The 14,085-nt window shown below is 58.5% G+C and overlaps 3 protein-coding genes across 5 annotated transcripts in view; all 3 read right to left on the bottom strand.

Annotated features, from left to right (window-relative positions):
- FLOT2 (flotillin 2) overlaps positions 1-1,231 on the bottom strand; it is a 28,084-nt gene extending 26,853 nt beyond the window's left edge. For both annotated transcript variants that reach the window (XM_075904524.1, XM_075904525.1), the window contains exon 1: positions 1,085-1,231. In XM_075904524.1, the coding sequence (XP_075760639.1) occupies positions 1,085-1,133 (49 nt within the window). In that variant the 5' untranslated portion in view covers positions 1,134-1,231. The remainder of the gene's footprint in view (positions 1-1,084) is intronic.
- Positions 1,232-2,113: 882 nt separating this feature from the next.
- On the bottom strand, positions 2,114-9,023 carry DHRS13 (dehydrogenase/reductase 13). Its single transcript, XM_075904530.1, has 5 exons — positions 8,717-9,023; positions 7,597-7,715; positions 6,827-6,950; positions 6,366-6,674; positions 2,114-3,763 (listed from the first exon to the last, which is right to left on the bottom strand). Exons 1-5 carry the CDS (start codon positions 8,841-8,843, stop codon positions 3,501-3,503), a joined length of 942 nt encoding a protein of 313 aa, XP_075760645.1. The 5' UTR covers positions 8,844-9,023; the 3' UTR covers positions 2,114-3,500.
- Positions 9,024-11,680: 2,657 nt separating this feature from the next.
- The window catches only part of PHF12 (PHD finger protein 12), a 45,106-nt gene continuing 42,701 nt past the window's right edge, over positions 11,681-14,085 (bottom strand). For both annotated transcript variants that reach the window (XM_075904522.1, XM_075904521.1), the window contains 2 exons: positions 13,894-14,032; positions 11,681-12,837 (listed from right to left, as the gene is read on the bottom strand). In XM_075904522.1, coding sequence (XP_075760637.1) covers positions 12,503-12,837; positions 13,894-14,032 — 474 coding nt within the window. In that variant the 3' untranslated portion in view covers positions 11,681-12,502. The remainder of the gene's footprint in view (positions 12,838-13,893; positions 14,033-14,085) is intronic.

Raw genomic sequence — 14,085 nt, forward strand, 5'->3', positions numbered from 1 at the left:
CGCTGCCTCTGTATCAGAAGCAGTGGGGGGAGCACATGGGAGTCTGTCCTAAGCAGACTCCCCATGGGCATCAGCTCCTTGGGAGCTGACTGGCTCCTGCCCTGGTGAGCACTGGCTGCCGCCTGTCCCCGGCCCTGCTGTCTCTGGACTAAAGGTCAGCTCCCCTAGGGCACCGGCTCCCCCAGAACAGCCTAACCTCTGCACATACGCGTGGAATTGCTGAACAATGTCCGTGGTTACACATTTACGAAACCCCACTTTTTAACAGGCCTAGTATCTGGGCAGCACGGGGACTGGCTAGGGAATGAGCAAGGGCAGCCACACCCCTGCTGCTCACTCACATGCCCTCAGGGTGGGAAAGGTGCAGCACCCTCTCACCAGGAGAGGTCATGGAGGGACCACTGCGAGGTGTTAGCGGCAGAAGCCGGAGGCCCTCGCTCGGCCCCACAGGCAGGGGTCACCAGTGAGAACCCTTCCCCGTGGGCCACCACCTGCCCCCACCGGTGTCTGAGCGCACAGGGGGGCTCCCCTGCGTCCCACCCCGCGGACCCCCATGGAGGAAGCGCGACCCCCCCCGACACGTCACATCCCCTCCTCCGGCCTGCTCCGGCAGTCTGAGCCCAGGGCAGCTGCCCCACAGCCTGCCCCACACCCCTCAGAGCTGCGGGGTCCCCTCGGAACCCCTTTCCCTCCCCCGGGGGCCCCCGCGCTGCGGGCGCCCCCCTCGCCCCCGGGTTCCCCCACGTCACCCCCGCGCTGAGGGGTCCCCCCCTCGCCCCCGGGGTCCCCCACGTCACCCCCGCGCTGAGGGGTCCCCCCCTCGCCCCCGGGGTCCCCCACGTCACCCCCCGCGCTGCAGCCTCCCCCTCCCCCCGGGGTCCCCCACGTCACCCCCCGCACTGAGGGGTCCCCCCCTCGCCCCCGGGGTCCCCCACGTCACCCCCGCGCTGCGGGCTCCCCCCTCGCCCCCGGGGTCCCCCACGTCACCCCCCGCGCTGCGGGCTCCCCCCTCGCCCCGGGGGTCCCCCCACGTCACCCCCCGCGCTGCGGGCTCCCCCTCCCCCCGGGGTGGCCCCGCCCCTACCTGACACCACCAGCGCCTCGTTGGGCCCCACCGTGTGGCAGTTGCCCATGACGCCGGCGGCAGCGACACCCGCCCGAGTCCTCGCGCCCAGCCCCTCCCAGCAGCCCCCGCGCCCGCAGCCCCGCCCCGGGAAGTGCGTCACCGGGCCCCGGGGGCTCGCGGCGTCCGAGGGGAGGGGAGGGGGAGGGGTCCGGCGCCGCGCGGGGCAGGTTTCCGGGGCCAGCGGGGAACTCGCCCCCCCCCCCCCCCCGTGTCCCAGGCCGGGTCTCGGCCCCGCCCCGAGGGCATTTCCCCCCCAGTGCAGCTTGACACCCCGTTACCGGGGCAACGCCCCCGTGACCTGCTGGCTGCGCGCGGTGTTCCGGGCCCGCTGCTGCCCTGCAGCCCCCCCCCCCCCGGGAGAGGAGGGAGCTGCTCGGCGGGAGACCGGGCCCGGCCCTGCCCTTCCTCAGCCCCAGGAGCCCGGGCTCAGCTCCGCCTTCTTCCCCCTGCCCCGCGCCCCCACTGCTGGGGACCCGCACCCTGGCCAGGGAATGGCACCAGGAGGAGGCAGAGAGCAGCTGGGCCGCTTCCACTGGCGCCCGGGACAGGGCTTTGGACACGCTGCCCCGCGAGACAGCCTGAGTTTGTAACAGAAGCATTTTTCTCCCCGTCTACACAGAATTTCAGTGACTCAGGACTTGCTGGCTGCAGCCAAATCATCATGAGAGACACAGCAGGTAGCACGCTGGAGGCTGCACCACGTGTCCCTACCCAGTGAGGACCTACCCGCATTTTGTCTGTGTGCAAGTAGCAGTTACTTCTAGCATCCTGCCTGGAGCATCTTCATCCTTTGAGTATCACCTTTCCCCCGTCTTCTGCCCCGCACAGGAATTCTCCGAATTCTGACGTGGGCCACAGCTGGCCAGGTACTTAAAGGAACAGCCCCATGAACCGGTTGCACTGGGGATGCTGTACAAATTGGCGATTGGTGATTACTTAGGATTGGGGCTACGGTGACAAAATGAGACCAGGAAAATGCTCAATGAGGCATTTTCATTCACCTGTTAAAAGCAGGTATTTGTATTGTGTTTCAATTGGTTGTTATAGAAAATGCTGTCAAGAGTGGTTGACTGAGAAAGGAGACATCCTCCCAACATGAAACACACACGCCCAACAGAAACACGAACCCAGGACCCAATCCCTCTGACCTACCCCGTTGCCAACTCTGCCTACACATCCACTAGGGGTGTGAACAGTTAAGCCCCCCCCCCGCCCACACACACCCGTGGCCTGCTGCAGGCAGAGGGCTCTACCAGCTACCCACCCTGAAAGCAGCTCTGCCAGCCCCACACAGGGGGCTGGAAGCAGCTGGGCTGGAGCAGCCCCTGCCCACATCACCCCACCCACTCCCATTTGATCCATTAGTCAGTTACATTGATTAGTTGACCAGATAAAACGGGATTTTACACCCTAGTGACACTGTCAAAGGACCTAACCACATCAGCCATCAGGCTTGTTCACCTGCACATCTCCTGCCGTGATCTATGCCATTGCGCCAGCACCGTGCGTATGGACAAACCAGACTGTCTATGCAAAAGAACAATTGGGCAAATCAGACATCGAGCACGGGAATCACTCCAAACCCAGCAGGAGAACATTTCATTCTCCCTGGAGACACAGTTACAGACTCAAAAGTTGCCATCCCCAAGCAAAAAAACCTTCAAAACCAGGCTGCAACATGAAACTGCGGAGCTGGAATTTATGTGCAAACCCAACACCATCCAATTGGGTCTGAACAGAGACTGGGAATGGCTCATTACAATAAGTAATTTTCCACATCAGGTATTTTCACCTGATCCACATCCCCCCGGTTGAATTAGCTCTGCTGGAACACTCCTATCTCTGAACCCTGGCCATCTGGTTCTTTTCTTTCACTTCCTGCGTCTGACCAAGTGAGCTGCAAATCACTAAAGCTTCTGCCACAATAACATGGCTAGTCTTTAAGGTGCCACCGGCCTCCTTGTGGTAGAGGGCTTCAGGGGAGAGAAACGAGAGTCGGTAGCCCCAGCAGAACCCATGCCAACAGCCTTGCAAGTTGTGGGGCAGGGCAGGCATCTATGCTCAGAGAGAGCATCCTAGTTCTCAAAAACCTTATTCCTTAGAGGCAGGGTAAAGAGAATCCTGCTTCTTAAAAAGGCGGGTACCTTTGGTTCCTGTTAAAAAGAAGGATGGCGGTGCTGGGTGCCAGTTGGAAGAGCATCGCTGCCAATGGATGCTTCCATCATAATGTTCAGTACGTCCGAAGCTGCACTGTCAGTTCTGCCTGCCTTTAGCCAGTCCAAGGCCCTCTCTGAGTAGTCCTACCCCTCCAGCAGCTGCAGCTATTCCAGTCGACAGTCACCACGTAGCGGTCAGTGTCAGGGGGTCGCATGTTCTAAGCCACTAACCCCACCATCCTCTCACTGACTTCCCAGAGCTTCTTGGCCATAGCATCGTCACGGGCCTGGGGCCAGGGATCTTTTACCTGGCAGTCCACAAAGTACCGCCCGCTGAACATCTCAATGCCCTCCTGCGAGGCGCAGTAGAGAGAGGTCTGGGCGCCGTCGGCGGGGTCTCGGAAGAAGAGCCAGGAGATGGGAACGAAGAGCGGTCTCAGCCAGCCAGGCAAGTAGCGGAACAGTTCAGTGTTAACGATCCCTGGAAGCAAAAATCCAACAGCAGCTGTGGTTAGACGGGACCGTATCTCGGGGGGAGGGTGTCGCTCAGGAGCATAAAGAGCGACGGTGCCGGTAGAGATTATAGCCTATCGAGTTACTTGCCTGTCATGCTAATAACATGGCTGTGTTCATTTAGATGAATTAGGTAATAGTTAAGAGCTGTAATGCAAGAAATCTAAAGGCTGGTCTGCACTATGTGCCCTGCCTGCCCAGTGCTCAGACTGGAGCAACTGGGGGGTGGCATATCTACCTGGCCACAGGGCTACACTCGGAGTGGGAGGCAGGCGTAAAGCTGCTGTCAGCATTCCCACCGACCCTTTGTGTTAGCCTGACTGATGTCGGGGTTCTGGTGTAATACACTCACTGTGCCCATTGCAGTGTGGGAAGTCCCACTAATACTAGCACAGCAGCAGTCAACTCCATGGGGGGGGCTTTGCCATTGACCGGTCCAGGTCCAGGCCCTTTCTTAGCGGGGGCCGGGACATGTTTGTATATAAATCTAGCAAGAGACCCAAATTAGTGGTCCTGCTGCTTGTACCTGTCTGTGGGCATGTACTGCTTGCCTCTCACACAGCCAGCCAGGAGCCTGTTGGTGCCATGCGCTGGCTGGGCTGGGTGGCCGTCCAGATGCTATTAGGTGGAGGAGCAGCATGGGTGTCGTACAGCCCAGCCTAGGCTGCCTGGTAAATCGGGTTCCCCTGCAGTGCAGTGGCTCCTGCTCAAGGTATAACAAGATGGTCCAGCCTCTGAATGCACTTTCCAGTGAGTGCCATGTTTGCACTTGAATGAAAGAACATACATAAGCTCACAGTCCAGGCCAAATAACACGGGGCTATCTTTTATCTTTTGTCCAGGCTGTAACAGGCCGCTTGCAAGATCAGCAGACGCCGAGGTAGCAGAGTTCCGTGGTTGAGACACGGTCTCACCCAGCTACCGGTCATAGCTTATTTATGGTTTCCTGGGACTGAAAGGGGGAACTTATGTTTGGGACCTTTCACCCACACAGGATGGCAGGAAAAACACCCTCAAACTCAGCAGTTGCATCCATCTATAAACGTCCCCAAACAATTGGTTCAGGCTGAGTTGAGTAATCAGGACACAGGTTGCGAAAGATGTCCACAAAGGCCCAGGGCAACGAATGGACGTATATGTTAATAGGTTGAGAGCAACGATACATTGACCTAGAGGAAAAGACACTTGGGCATTAAAAACATCCCCTACTGAATGTGCATCAAACATGCTCTCGTCAGCATCACTTAGTGTACAAGTGGACCCAGCCAAAGGGCGAGAGGGAGAAGATATCGTCCTTGGAAGGGCCAGAAGGATGGTCCCTGGTGCTGGGGAAGGTGAAGATAACGAGGAAGATGATGGGCTCACACCTAAGATTGTTCTAGAAGGAATGATGTGATGGTATGGAAGTCTGGATGGACTGTCCCTGTCTTATGAAGTCGGGGCGTTCGTGGCTGTGCTAGCCGGATGAATATACTGTAAATATTGTAAATACACAAGAGTTTCTGGAGTGTGAGTGCTGCAACTGTGCACATCAGGGTTCCCAATCACAGTATAATTGAATACTGGGCCTGATCCTGGGACAAAGAACCTGTCAACCCTAACGGTGGGTCATTAGAATTTAAACGCAATCTTCGATCAGGCTACAAGATGAAGGGAGATCAGGCAAAACCCGTGCGAGACCCACGCAGGCTGGTGGGGTTTGGTTCTTAGTAGGTTTCACTGAGAACCATCCACGCCCTCCGAGCACTCGCTTGGCAGGCACGTGCCTGCAAAGAGGGTTTAACATATGGACAGCTCAAAGAAGGGCGTTGAATGGTTTCTAATCTACGCATTTGCTTCCCAAACATCAGTGCTGCACACCCAGGATCCAACCCCCCTTTTCCTCCCTATCCCCATTCCATCCCCAGGCTGGAGAGGTAGGAAAGGATTTCATTGCAGGTACAGCAAGATGCAGAATTAGGGACCAGAACGTGGGGACAGACTCATTTGACTTCATTAGAAAGCTGCCTCTCTAAGATTGCCACCCAGTCGTCAACTGCATGAGTGGGTCAGTGCGAAGGGGAATGCACAGACCACCTGTGGAACTCCTTGCCAGAGGATGTTGTGAAGACCAGGATTTTAACAGGGTTCAAGGCATACATTCCTGGAGGTTAGGTCCATCAATGGCTGTTGGCCAGGGTGGGTAGGGATGGTGTCCCTGGCCTCTGTTTGTCAGAGGCTGGGAATGGGTAATGGGAGGGATCCCGTGAGGATTCCGTTCCGTTCACTCCCTCTGGGGCACCCGGCCTTGGCCACTGTGGGCAGACAGGACTCTGGGCTAGCTGGACCTTTGGTCTGATCCAGTCTCACCGTGTTCTGGGAGACTTCGACTAGGGCTTGAGTACCCCTCTTAGGGGAGAGCTGAAACGTAACCCAAATGCAGAGATTATCATCCTGAGCAGCCTGTCTGGCCGTCCTGAGGCACGTCTAAGCGTCCCCTCTCGAATGGCCAGGCCAAGACTTCTGACTGATTTAGAGCCCCAGGAACGTGGCGGGGGTTGCGTCCCCAAGAGCGGCTGGCCCCCACACACCTGGGTGAACAGCGTAGCAGGTTACGTGGGTCCCCTCCAGCCGGTCGGCCAGCTCGCGGGCATACAAGACGTTGGCCAATTTGCTGGTGCAGTAAGCCTGGAAGTTCTGCAGGAACCCTTCCACCGGCTCGCGGAGCTTCTCCAAGTCGATCCTCCCCGCCCGATGGGCGCTGGAGGCCACAATCACCACGCGGCTCGGGGCACTGCGCATCAGCCGCTCCAGCAGGAGGTGAGTCAGCAGGAAGTGCCCCAGGTGGTTGACTTGAAAGACCAGGCTAGAGCCACCCTTCCTGCCGTCGGCTCCGACACCTGCAGAGAAACCAGCTCCAGATCCAGCATGCAGCAGTGGCCTCTCGCCCTGGACTTTCCACCCAGCCTACACCCTGTTACTCCCGCTTCAGAGCCAGCCCCACCCCCCATGCCGGGACCCTCGGGGGCTGGCTCGGCACGGAGGCCCCCACCTGCGTTGTTGATCAGTACGTCCAGGCGAGGCTCCGATCGCAGGAAAGTCTCGGCAAAGGCTCGGACCGAGTCGAGGCTGGCCAGGTCCAGATGCATGAAGAGAACCTGGCTGTTCCCGCTCTCCTGGAGACAGAGGGGGAGGCGCTCAGTGCAGGCCCCCGCGGTGCCCGGGCAGGGCTCTGGCCAGGAGCAGCCAGGGGGGAAAGTGGTGCCTGGTTTCCACCTTCAGCATTGGGCAAACAGGACCAGTCAGGGGAGCTGGGCCCAGGGCATCTGAGGGGGTGGGGTGGGGTGGGGGCATCACTTCTCTCCAGCAGATGCTGGTTGCCGGCAGGGCCTGCAGGAGCCCCCGTTTGTAGGCTGCACATGGAACAGCCTCCCAAGGTGTTGCAATTGGCAGCAGGGCAGCCAGTGAACCCGGCCGGCCAGCGGCGAGCTCCCTGCACATGGAAATGGGGCCCACGGTGCCTCTGCAAGGAGCCCCACCCCCCGACTAACCATTCGCTCCAGCCCTCCACTCCCCGACACGGCTGGTATCTGTGCTGCTTGCCCCCGGGACCTGCAGAGCCCTCTCACAGGTACAAGGGAACCTTTCACCTCTTCTCTGCCCTCGTCAGGGCCCCTGCCCCCTGCACCTCTCGGGATGCGCCCTCCTGAGCCTCGGGGGACCCTCGCCTCTCAACCATGCAAGCCTCCCGGCCTGCAGAGCCCACAGCACTAGGGGCTCAGGCTGCCCCCACAGCGAGGAGGCAGGAGCAGGCGTCCGCACCCGTCTGATGTCGTAGACGGCCGATTCTCCTCGCGCCCTGTCGCGACAGGCCAGGATGACGCGAGCTCTTCTCTGGGCCAGCGCCAGCGCCGTCATCTTCCCAATCCCTGTGTTTCCTCCTGGAAAAGCAGAGCCGGGGGCCGGGAGACCAAGAGCAGCTCAGCTCGGTGCCGTGGTCGCATCGCCTCCCCTCGCCAGGCAATTCGTAGAACCCGCCTCTGGGGAGGACACAGCCAGCCCCCAGCTCCAGCACAAACGCCTCGGGGAAGATGACGTTACCGAGGATCAAGCTTCCCACTGACCTTGCCTTGGTTTTAAAAGGCAGAGGTGGAGGATCCATGGGCCCTGTGTTCCAGGGAGCTGCTGCATTGAAACCCTGTTGCTGCCTGGGACTAGGCTGCGGAACTCCTTGCCACAGCGCCTGGCAAGCACTGGGCTGTTTGGAGGGTTCTCAGGAGCACTCAGACTGGCCTTGTCCAGCAGAGCCGAGTCTGCTGGGATCCCAACCCATCCCCGCCAATCTTTTCCACCTGTGCTTGGAGGAAAAGCATTGCACACAGAGCTGGGTGTGGATGGGCACCCCGAGGGGGACACGGCCCTGGCTGGGGGCGCGCTGCTCATCAGCTGGGCTCCATGGGACTCTGAGCAGCCGCACACGGATTCCCAGCCCCGGGGGCTCCCCAGCCGGCGCACGGAGCTGTGGCCTGCAGGGAGGGGCAGTGGCGCTGGAGCTGTTTGGGGTGGGGGTACAGAGCTGTACCCCCTCCTTAAGCCTGCTGAGATCAGGTGGCCACCTCTCCCAGACCAGACTCCCTTGGGGCAAACAGGGTCTGGACCGTGAGATCCGGGAGAGTTGACATCTCTCACTGTCCCAGGAGGAGGCCAGAGCTGGGGGCAATAGCGGGACCCCGTGGGCAGCACAAGGGCTGGCAGGACCCAGTGGGGGCTGGCAGGACCCAGTGGGGGCTGCCTCCCAGGTGCAGAGCAGCTGGTACAATGCCCCCCCCATGCCTGGGGGAGGAGGCAGAGCTGGGCCGGGCCGGGCAACCCGGGCATGCTCCGCCCATAGAACACGCTGGCTCAGCCGTCCCTCCTTTGAAAGCCAGATCCCCCCACTCACCTGTGATGATCACAGTCTTCCCTCGGAGGCTGGTGTGTGCCCGGCACTTGACCCCTTTGATGCAGTTGTAGTAGAGGAGGGTGTAGAGGCCCAGGAGCAGCCCGAGCACCAGCAGCGCCGGTGCCATGGCCTCGGGGCCCGGGCAGCAGGGTCTGCAGCACCTCCAGCTGCAAGCGTAGTGTTCAGGCCAGGCCGCCAGGGCAAAGGGCACCTCTCCCGGGCTGCTTGCTGCACGCCACAGCTATGGCAGCCCTCCTAGGCCAAAGCTCTGCGCTCACACCGGATGCACACGGCTCCGGCTGGCACCCGTCCAGCCATGGCTTCAGGCAGCTCTCCCCGCCTACCCTCAGCCAGGCTCTATTCCAGTCTGCTGGAAACACTGCCACCTGCAGATTCATAGCCTGCAAGACACCACTCCCTTGGCTTTGGAAATGAGCCGCCCAGGGGCATCTTAGGCTGCGTCTACGCTGCGCTCGAAACAAGATCTGCAGAGTGTATACGGCAGCAAGAGCAGTTAGCTGCCAATTGTAGGACCAGTGTTAACGACACTAATTAAATCAGGCTTCATTAACATGGGTCCTACAACGGACAGCTAACTAACTGCTTTTGCTAGTACAGATACTTCTGCAATTCCCACTCCCACTTGTCTGATGAAGTGGGTTTAACCCTGAACGCTGACAGTCTAACATTGGTTAGTCTCTAGGTGCCACAGGGTACAGACTAACCCCTCCTGCCAAGCCCCTTTCCCTTGACTTGACAAAGGTCGGAGGCTGGGAAATTTCTGATCAACATGTGTCCCGAAAAGCCAATTTGTCAAAAACAAAACGGCTGGCAGGAAGGCCTTGGCTCCCATCCATCCTCTGCCGCAAATGGGGCTGGAGAAGCCTCCAAGTTCTCAAACATCTTGTTTGGGTGTTTGCTGAAGAAAAGCGTCGCAGGCTTTGGTTTAAATGACTCGAGAGGGGAGGGGCAAAGCGGGCGAGGGGACCCTGCACTGGCCCCACTGTGGTTTGACACAGCTGTGGAACGCCTCACCCCAGACGCGGCTCCAATAAAAGCAGTGACCTGCACCGTGTCCAATATCCCGGGACGGAGCCACCGCGCGGAGACGCACATTTCAAGTACAAAGCTTAGAAAAAGCAACATGCTGATCGGCCCGGTCCAAAAGCAGCTTCAGATTCTGTCTGCAGAATGTTTGTCCTGATTCGGGACAGATCCCTGCTTTGAAGTCTCACAATTTATTCCCCCCCCCCCCAGGAAAACTAGTTGGGTTGTTTTCTTCAACAAGCCATGACGGCCGTGGGAACGGGCTGCGGCTCAGACCTTTGAAAACCCTGGTTCTTGGGCTTCAGCAGTCGCGTTCACATGGATTTGTGCTCCGGGCGGGCGTTGGGGCTGTCACGGCCACAGCGGTCCCCGTTCACAGGTGGCCAGACAGGCTCCGAACCACTCACGCTTTTGGAACTATAGGTCCATTTAGTGATTTTCCATCCAAGAGGTGCCGATTACAGTCTGGCCCCGTCTCTGCACGAGCGCCAAGACCCCAGCAGGGGCCAAACATGAAGGAACTAATAGTGATGGGGCTTTAAGGATTAGTTCTCACGCCCCATCGGTGGGCATGTCACTGACACACCTAGAACTGTCCCAGCTCTATATTCTCCCCATCCAAAGGTGTCCCCCCATGCTCCTCCGAACAGGGATCTGGAGGAATGTGTCTCCGCTTGTGGCAGTGGAATGACACAGGAAGCACATTCCTGGCAAAGGCTGGCCCAGAGAAAACAGCTTCTCTGCGCCCCTGGCCAGTACGGGCACAGGACAAGCTCCTGCAGGCTGGGTGAGCAGAAGGCGTGTGCAATAGCAGACGCTGGCCCCTGCAAGCCAGTCCCAGGAACCTGGCTGCCAGGCTCTGGAAGGAGCTGCCGGCCCCCCAGGATTTCAAGTGGAACAAACAGGGCAGTAACGAGGCCAAGGCCAGAAAATGCTGCTTCTGGGGGTCACTGGGATGGGCAGAAGGGGCATCCCCTGGACACTTCTGCCAGCCACCCTTGGGAAGAGGGGGAAGCTGCGCTGCCAGAGGGTTGCTTGGCAGAAGGGCCGTTGGCCAAGCACCAAGATAAGCAGCTGGAGGCACCAGAGAAGACCAAAGCGTAATGGCATCAGCACTTACCTGCCAGCCACCCCTGAAGGCGGACAATGATTAACCAGTAGCAAACCCTCCTTTCCTGGTACCCGAGGCAGAATCCATGGGGGGCTCTAACACACTTCACACCCTGGGACCACAGCACAGCAGAGCCCGCACGTTACAGGCGGCTGCCCAAACACCAGACTGACTCCACACCGGAGCACGCTGCCCAGGGCCAGCCAATGCAACGTGGAGTCCTGAGGAGCAAGCGGCCTCACGGCCTGGAGCCCTGTGGCAGCGACACGGCTCCCTTCGCAGCAGGCAGCGGACCCCGGCCAGAGAGGCGGGTGGGAGGGGAAGGAAGGGTGCCAGGGTGGCTCATGCTCTGGTTTTCAATAGCGCGAGGAGAGTTTATTCACAGGTGGAATGCCATCGGCACAGACTGCAACCCCTCGGTCTCCGTACAAAACGTGTGTTTCCAGATCAGAACAGCGCGTATAGAACAGTGAAGATACCACAGGGCGCAGCTCTAGGGCAGGAGAGCCAGGCCCGGGGAAAGCCCCCGCACGGGACCAGCGGCCTGCCCTGTAATAGCTACACACCTGGAGTCTGCTCAGCACCATGCCCTAAGAGGGGATGCACACGCTAGTGCATGGCACTGCTGTGGTCACGGCCAAAGGGAACCAGGCCATCACCTTCCTTCCTTCCTTCGGGGCAGCCTCCTTCCCCAGGCCAGCTCGATTTCCTCCCAGCCACTTCAGTCCTGGAGGCCCAGGGCGGAGCAGGGGGATGCTCCGAAGATCCTCGCTTGTGCTCACAGAGGCAGGACAGACAGTCAAAAGCAGGAGGTGACGTATTTTGTTTTTTATATACAGAATACAGGAAAGTTTCTGTAAAGTCTAAAACATTACAATTACTCTGTACATCGGAACTAGCTGTTCTGGAGGGCGGGGAGGTGGCATAGAACAAAAAAGACAAACAGGTTTACGACAAACGATTTGCTACAATAGACAGTTTGAGGCAACGGCATACCACATGTAGCACTGTACACAGCTTTAAAACATTGAAAAATGCCATCACGGATGTATTTACACAGAACCCAATACTCTTCCTTAATCTGAAATAAAATAGGATGGACACCTGGAAAAGAACTCATTTCTCATTGCCCATAATACACAGTAGCTACTTGTAGTGCAACCATAGCGGGGGGAGGGGAGAAAATAACTGGGGGAGGAGAGCATTTCTTTACATTAAATAAAACAATGATATTGTATAGATTTGCTGTATGAAAACTGTATTTTTCTCTTTTAATATAAAACTATTGTCACTGGCACAAAATAGAACAAGTTTTTGATTATTTTACAACTGCATGGGAGCGCTCTGTCCGAGAGAGCCCAGGTCAGCCCCTGCCCCTCCTTGCCCTGACACGGCTCCTCCGGCTGCAGCTGTCCTTGGAAAATGAAATGTATAGTACAAATATATGTGCAAATGCCCCAAAAACTTGAGCAAAAAGAAGAAAATTAAAAAAGTGAAACGTTCTTCATGTCATGCAAACGGCGCGTGGACAGTTCCTGGGCCGGCCCCGCCCAGCCCGCTCTGGACAGTTTTGCACTGCAGGAGTCTACGGGCGGGCGGGCGGCTCTTCCGCCAAGGCTCCGCCTGTCCTAGGGAACGGAGTTGGACCGCAGCACGGGCACCTGGTGGGGTTTCAGAGAGAGCTTCTCCTCCAAGTCCATGTCTTGTACTAAGGCCGCATCCCCTTTGGGCTGTTTGGTCGCAAAGTCAGTGATGCTGAAGACAAACTGCAGGCAGCCCAGCTTGATGTAGCTGCCGTGGTGGAGTAGGGCTGTTCCTTCCCACCCTGCCCCGCTGCCCCCTATCAAACTGGAGCTGCTGGCTTTGCAGTTGCAGGGTTTCCGGCGCTGCCCTTGTGCCTGGGAATTCATCATGGCTGCTTCTTCGTGCGGCTCCTCATCCTGCTTTCTGCCTTTGTGGCATTCTGGAAAGGAGATACCAGCGTGAGAGGCCGGGGCCGCAGCTTGTCTCTGCAACTCCGAGTGCCGTCACCGGTAACTGCCGTGCGGCCAGCCCGGGGGCAGGGATCGCCCAGCGCCGCAGAGCGCGGTGGGGAGAGCAGGAGGGCAGCAGAGAGTGGGGGGCTGCAGGTGGATAATGGTGCTGAGTCCTGGGCTACACTGGCATGTTTGGTCCCCAGCACTTGCCTTTTGGTGACAAAACAGGGAGCACGTTCACACAACACCCAGTTTTGGTGACAAAACACTCCCATCCCTGCAAGACACTTGTCTTTTCCCTTCCCTCTGTGGTCCACAAAGAGCCAGTGTGTTTTGTGGACAGAACTGGCTTCCCCCAGTATCCCACAATGCCTGCCTTGCTGGCTCTGCTCAGTGTTGTGTGACCTCTGCTGCCCTGCAGGCCTGCACCCCCCTCCCCTTTCCCAGCTCCAGGAAGTGTCTGGCAGCTGAGGGAGCTGCTGCAAGGGAAGGGCTGGAGAGACTGAAGTGCTGCTTTGGGATCCCTTGCTGAGGAATGCCAAGCAACGCAGGGATCAGCTCTGCCTTCCCACAGCACTGCCCTGTGGGATGCTTACCCACAATGCTTTGCTCTGTTGACAGGGAGTTAGCCACGTGACCATGAAATGTGGACAAGGGGAGGCAGAAAAACTGGTCTGACTGGTTTGCACTTTTGGTGCCTTTTTCATGTCAACAGCACTTTTGTTGCCAAACTTTCCCGTCATAGAGACAGCCTGAGCGTGCAGCCTCTCCCCGGTGACCACTGCTTCTAGGTCACAGGCCAGCCTCTGGAGGAAGCCTCTGGAGACTCACGCGTCCGAAGCGGGGCAGAAAAGGGCCCAGAGCTGGGATGTGCTGAGTCCTCATGCTCGGGGGAGGGCTATACTGTGCAGCCGCATGGGCATGCCGGGGCCTTGGGGAGACCCCTTCCCTCTGCATTCAGTACTTCAAGCACCAGCTGGCGTTGCCCCCCCACCCGGGAAGGGCACCCTCTGCCCTCGGGGAACGGTTCTGCCACAACTCACTGATGACACTCTGCACTTTGGCGACAATGCTGCTGGGAGGAGTGGGCGTGGTCTTCTCGGAGAAGTCACACGAATACAGAACATTGTCCACCGTCGTCCCATGCTCGCTGTAGTTCAACAGCTCGTAATGTTTCGTATTCTAGACGGGAGAGGAACCCGACATGTACCGCAGGCGAGCCTCGGCACCGCTAG

The sequence above is a fragment of the Pelodiscus sinensis genome, chromosome 21, assembly GCF_049634645.1.
Source record: "Pelodiscus sinensis isolate JC-2024 chromosome 21, ASM4963464v1, whole genome shotgun sequence".
Classification (NCBI taxonomy): domain Eukaryota; kingdom Metazoa; phylum Chordata; order Testudines; family Trionychidae; genus Pelodiscus; species Pelodiscus sinensis.

Excerpts from the sequence above, each read along its gene's own strand:
- DHRS13 (XM_075904530.1), bottom strand. The coding sequence starts at position 8,843 with ATGGCACCGGCGCTGCTGGTGCTCGGGCTGCTCCTGGGCCTCTACACC. Across the intron at positions 7,716-8,716 it reads GAAGACTGTGATCATCACAG|GAGGAAACACAGGGATTGGG; the intron begins GTGAGTGGGGGG and ends CTGCTTTTCCAG. Across the intron at positions 6,951-7,596 it reads CCGTCTACGACATCAGACGG|GAGAGCGGGAACAGCCAGGT; the intron begins GTGCGGACGCCT and ends CTCTGTCTCCAG.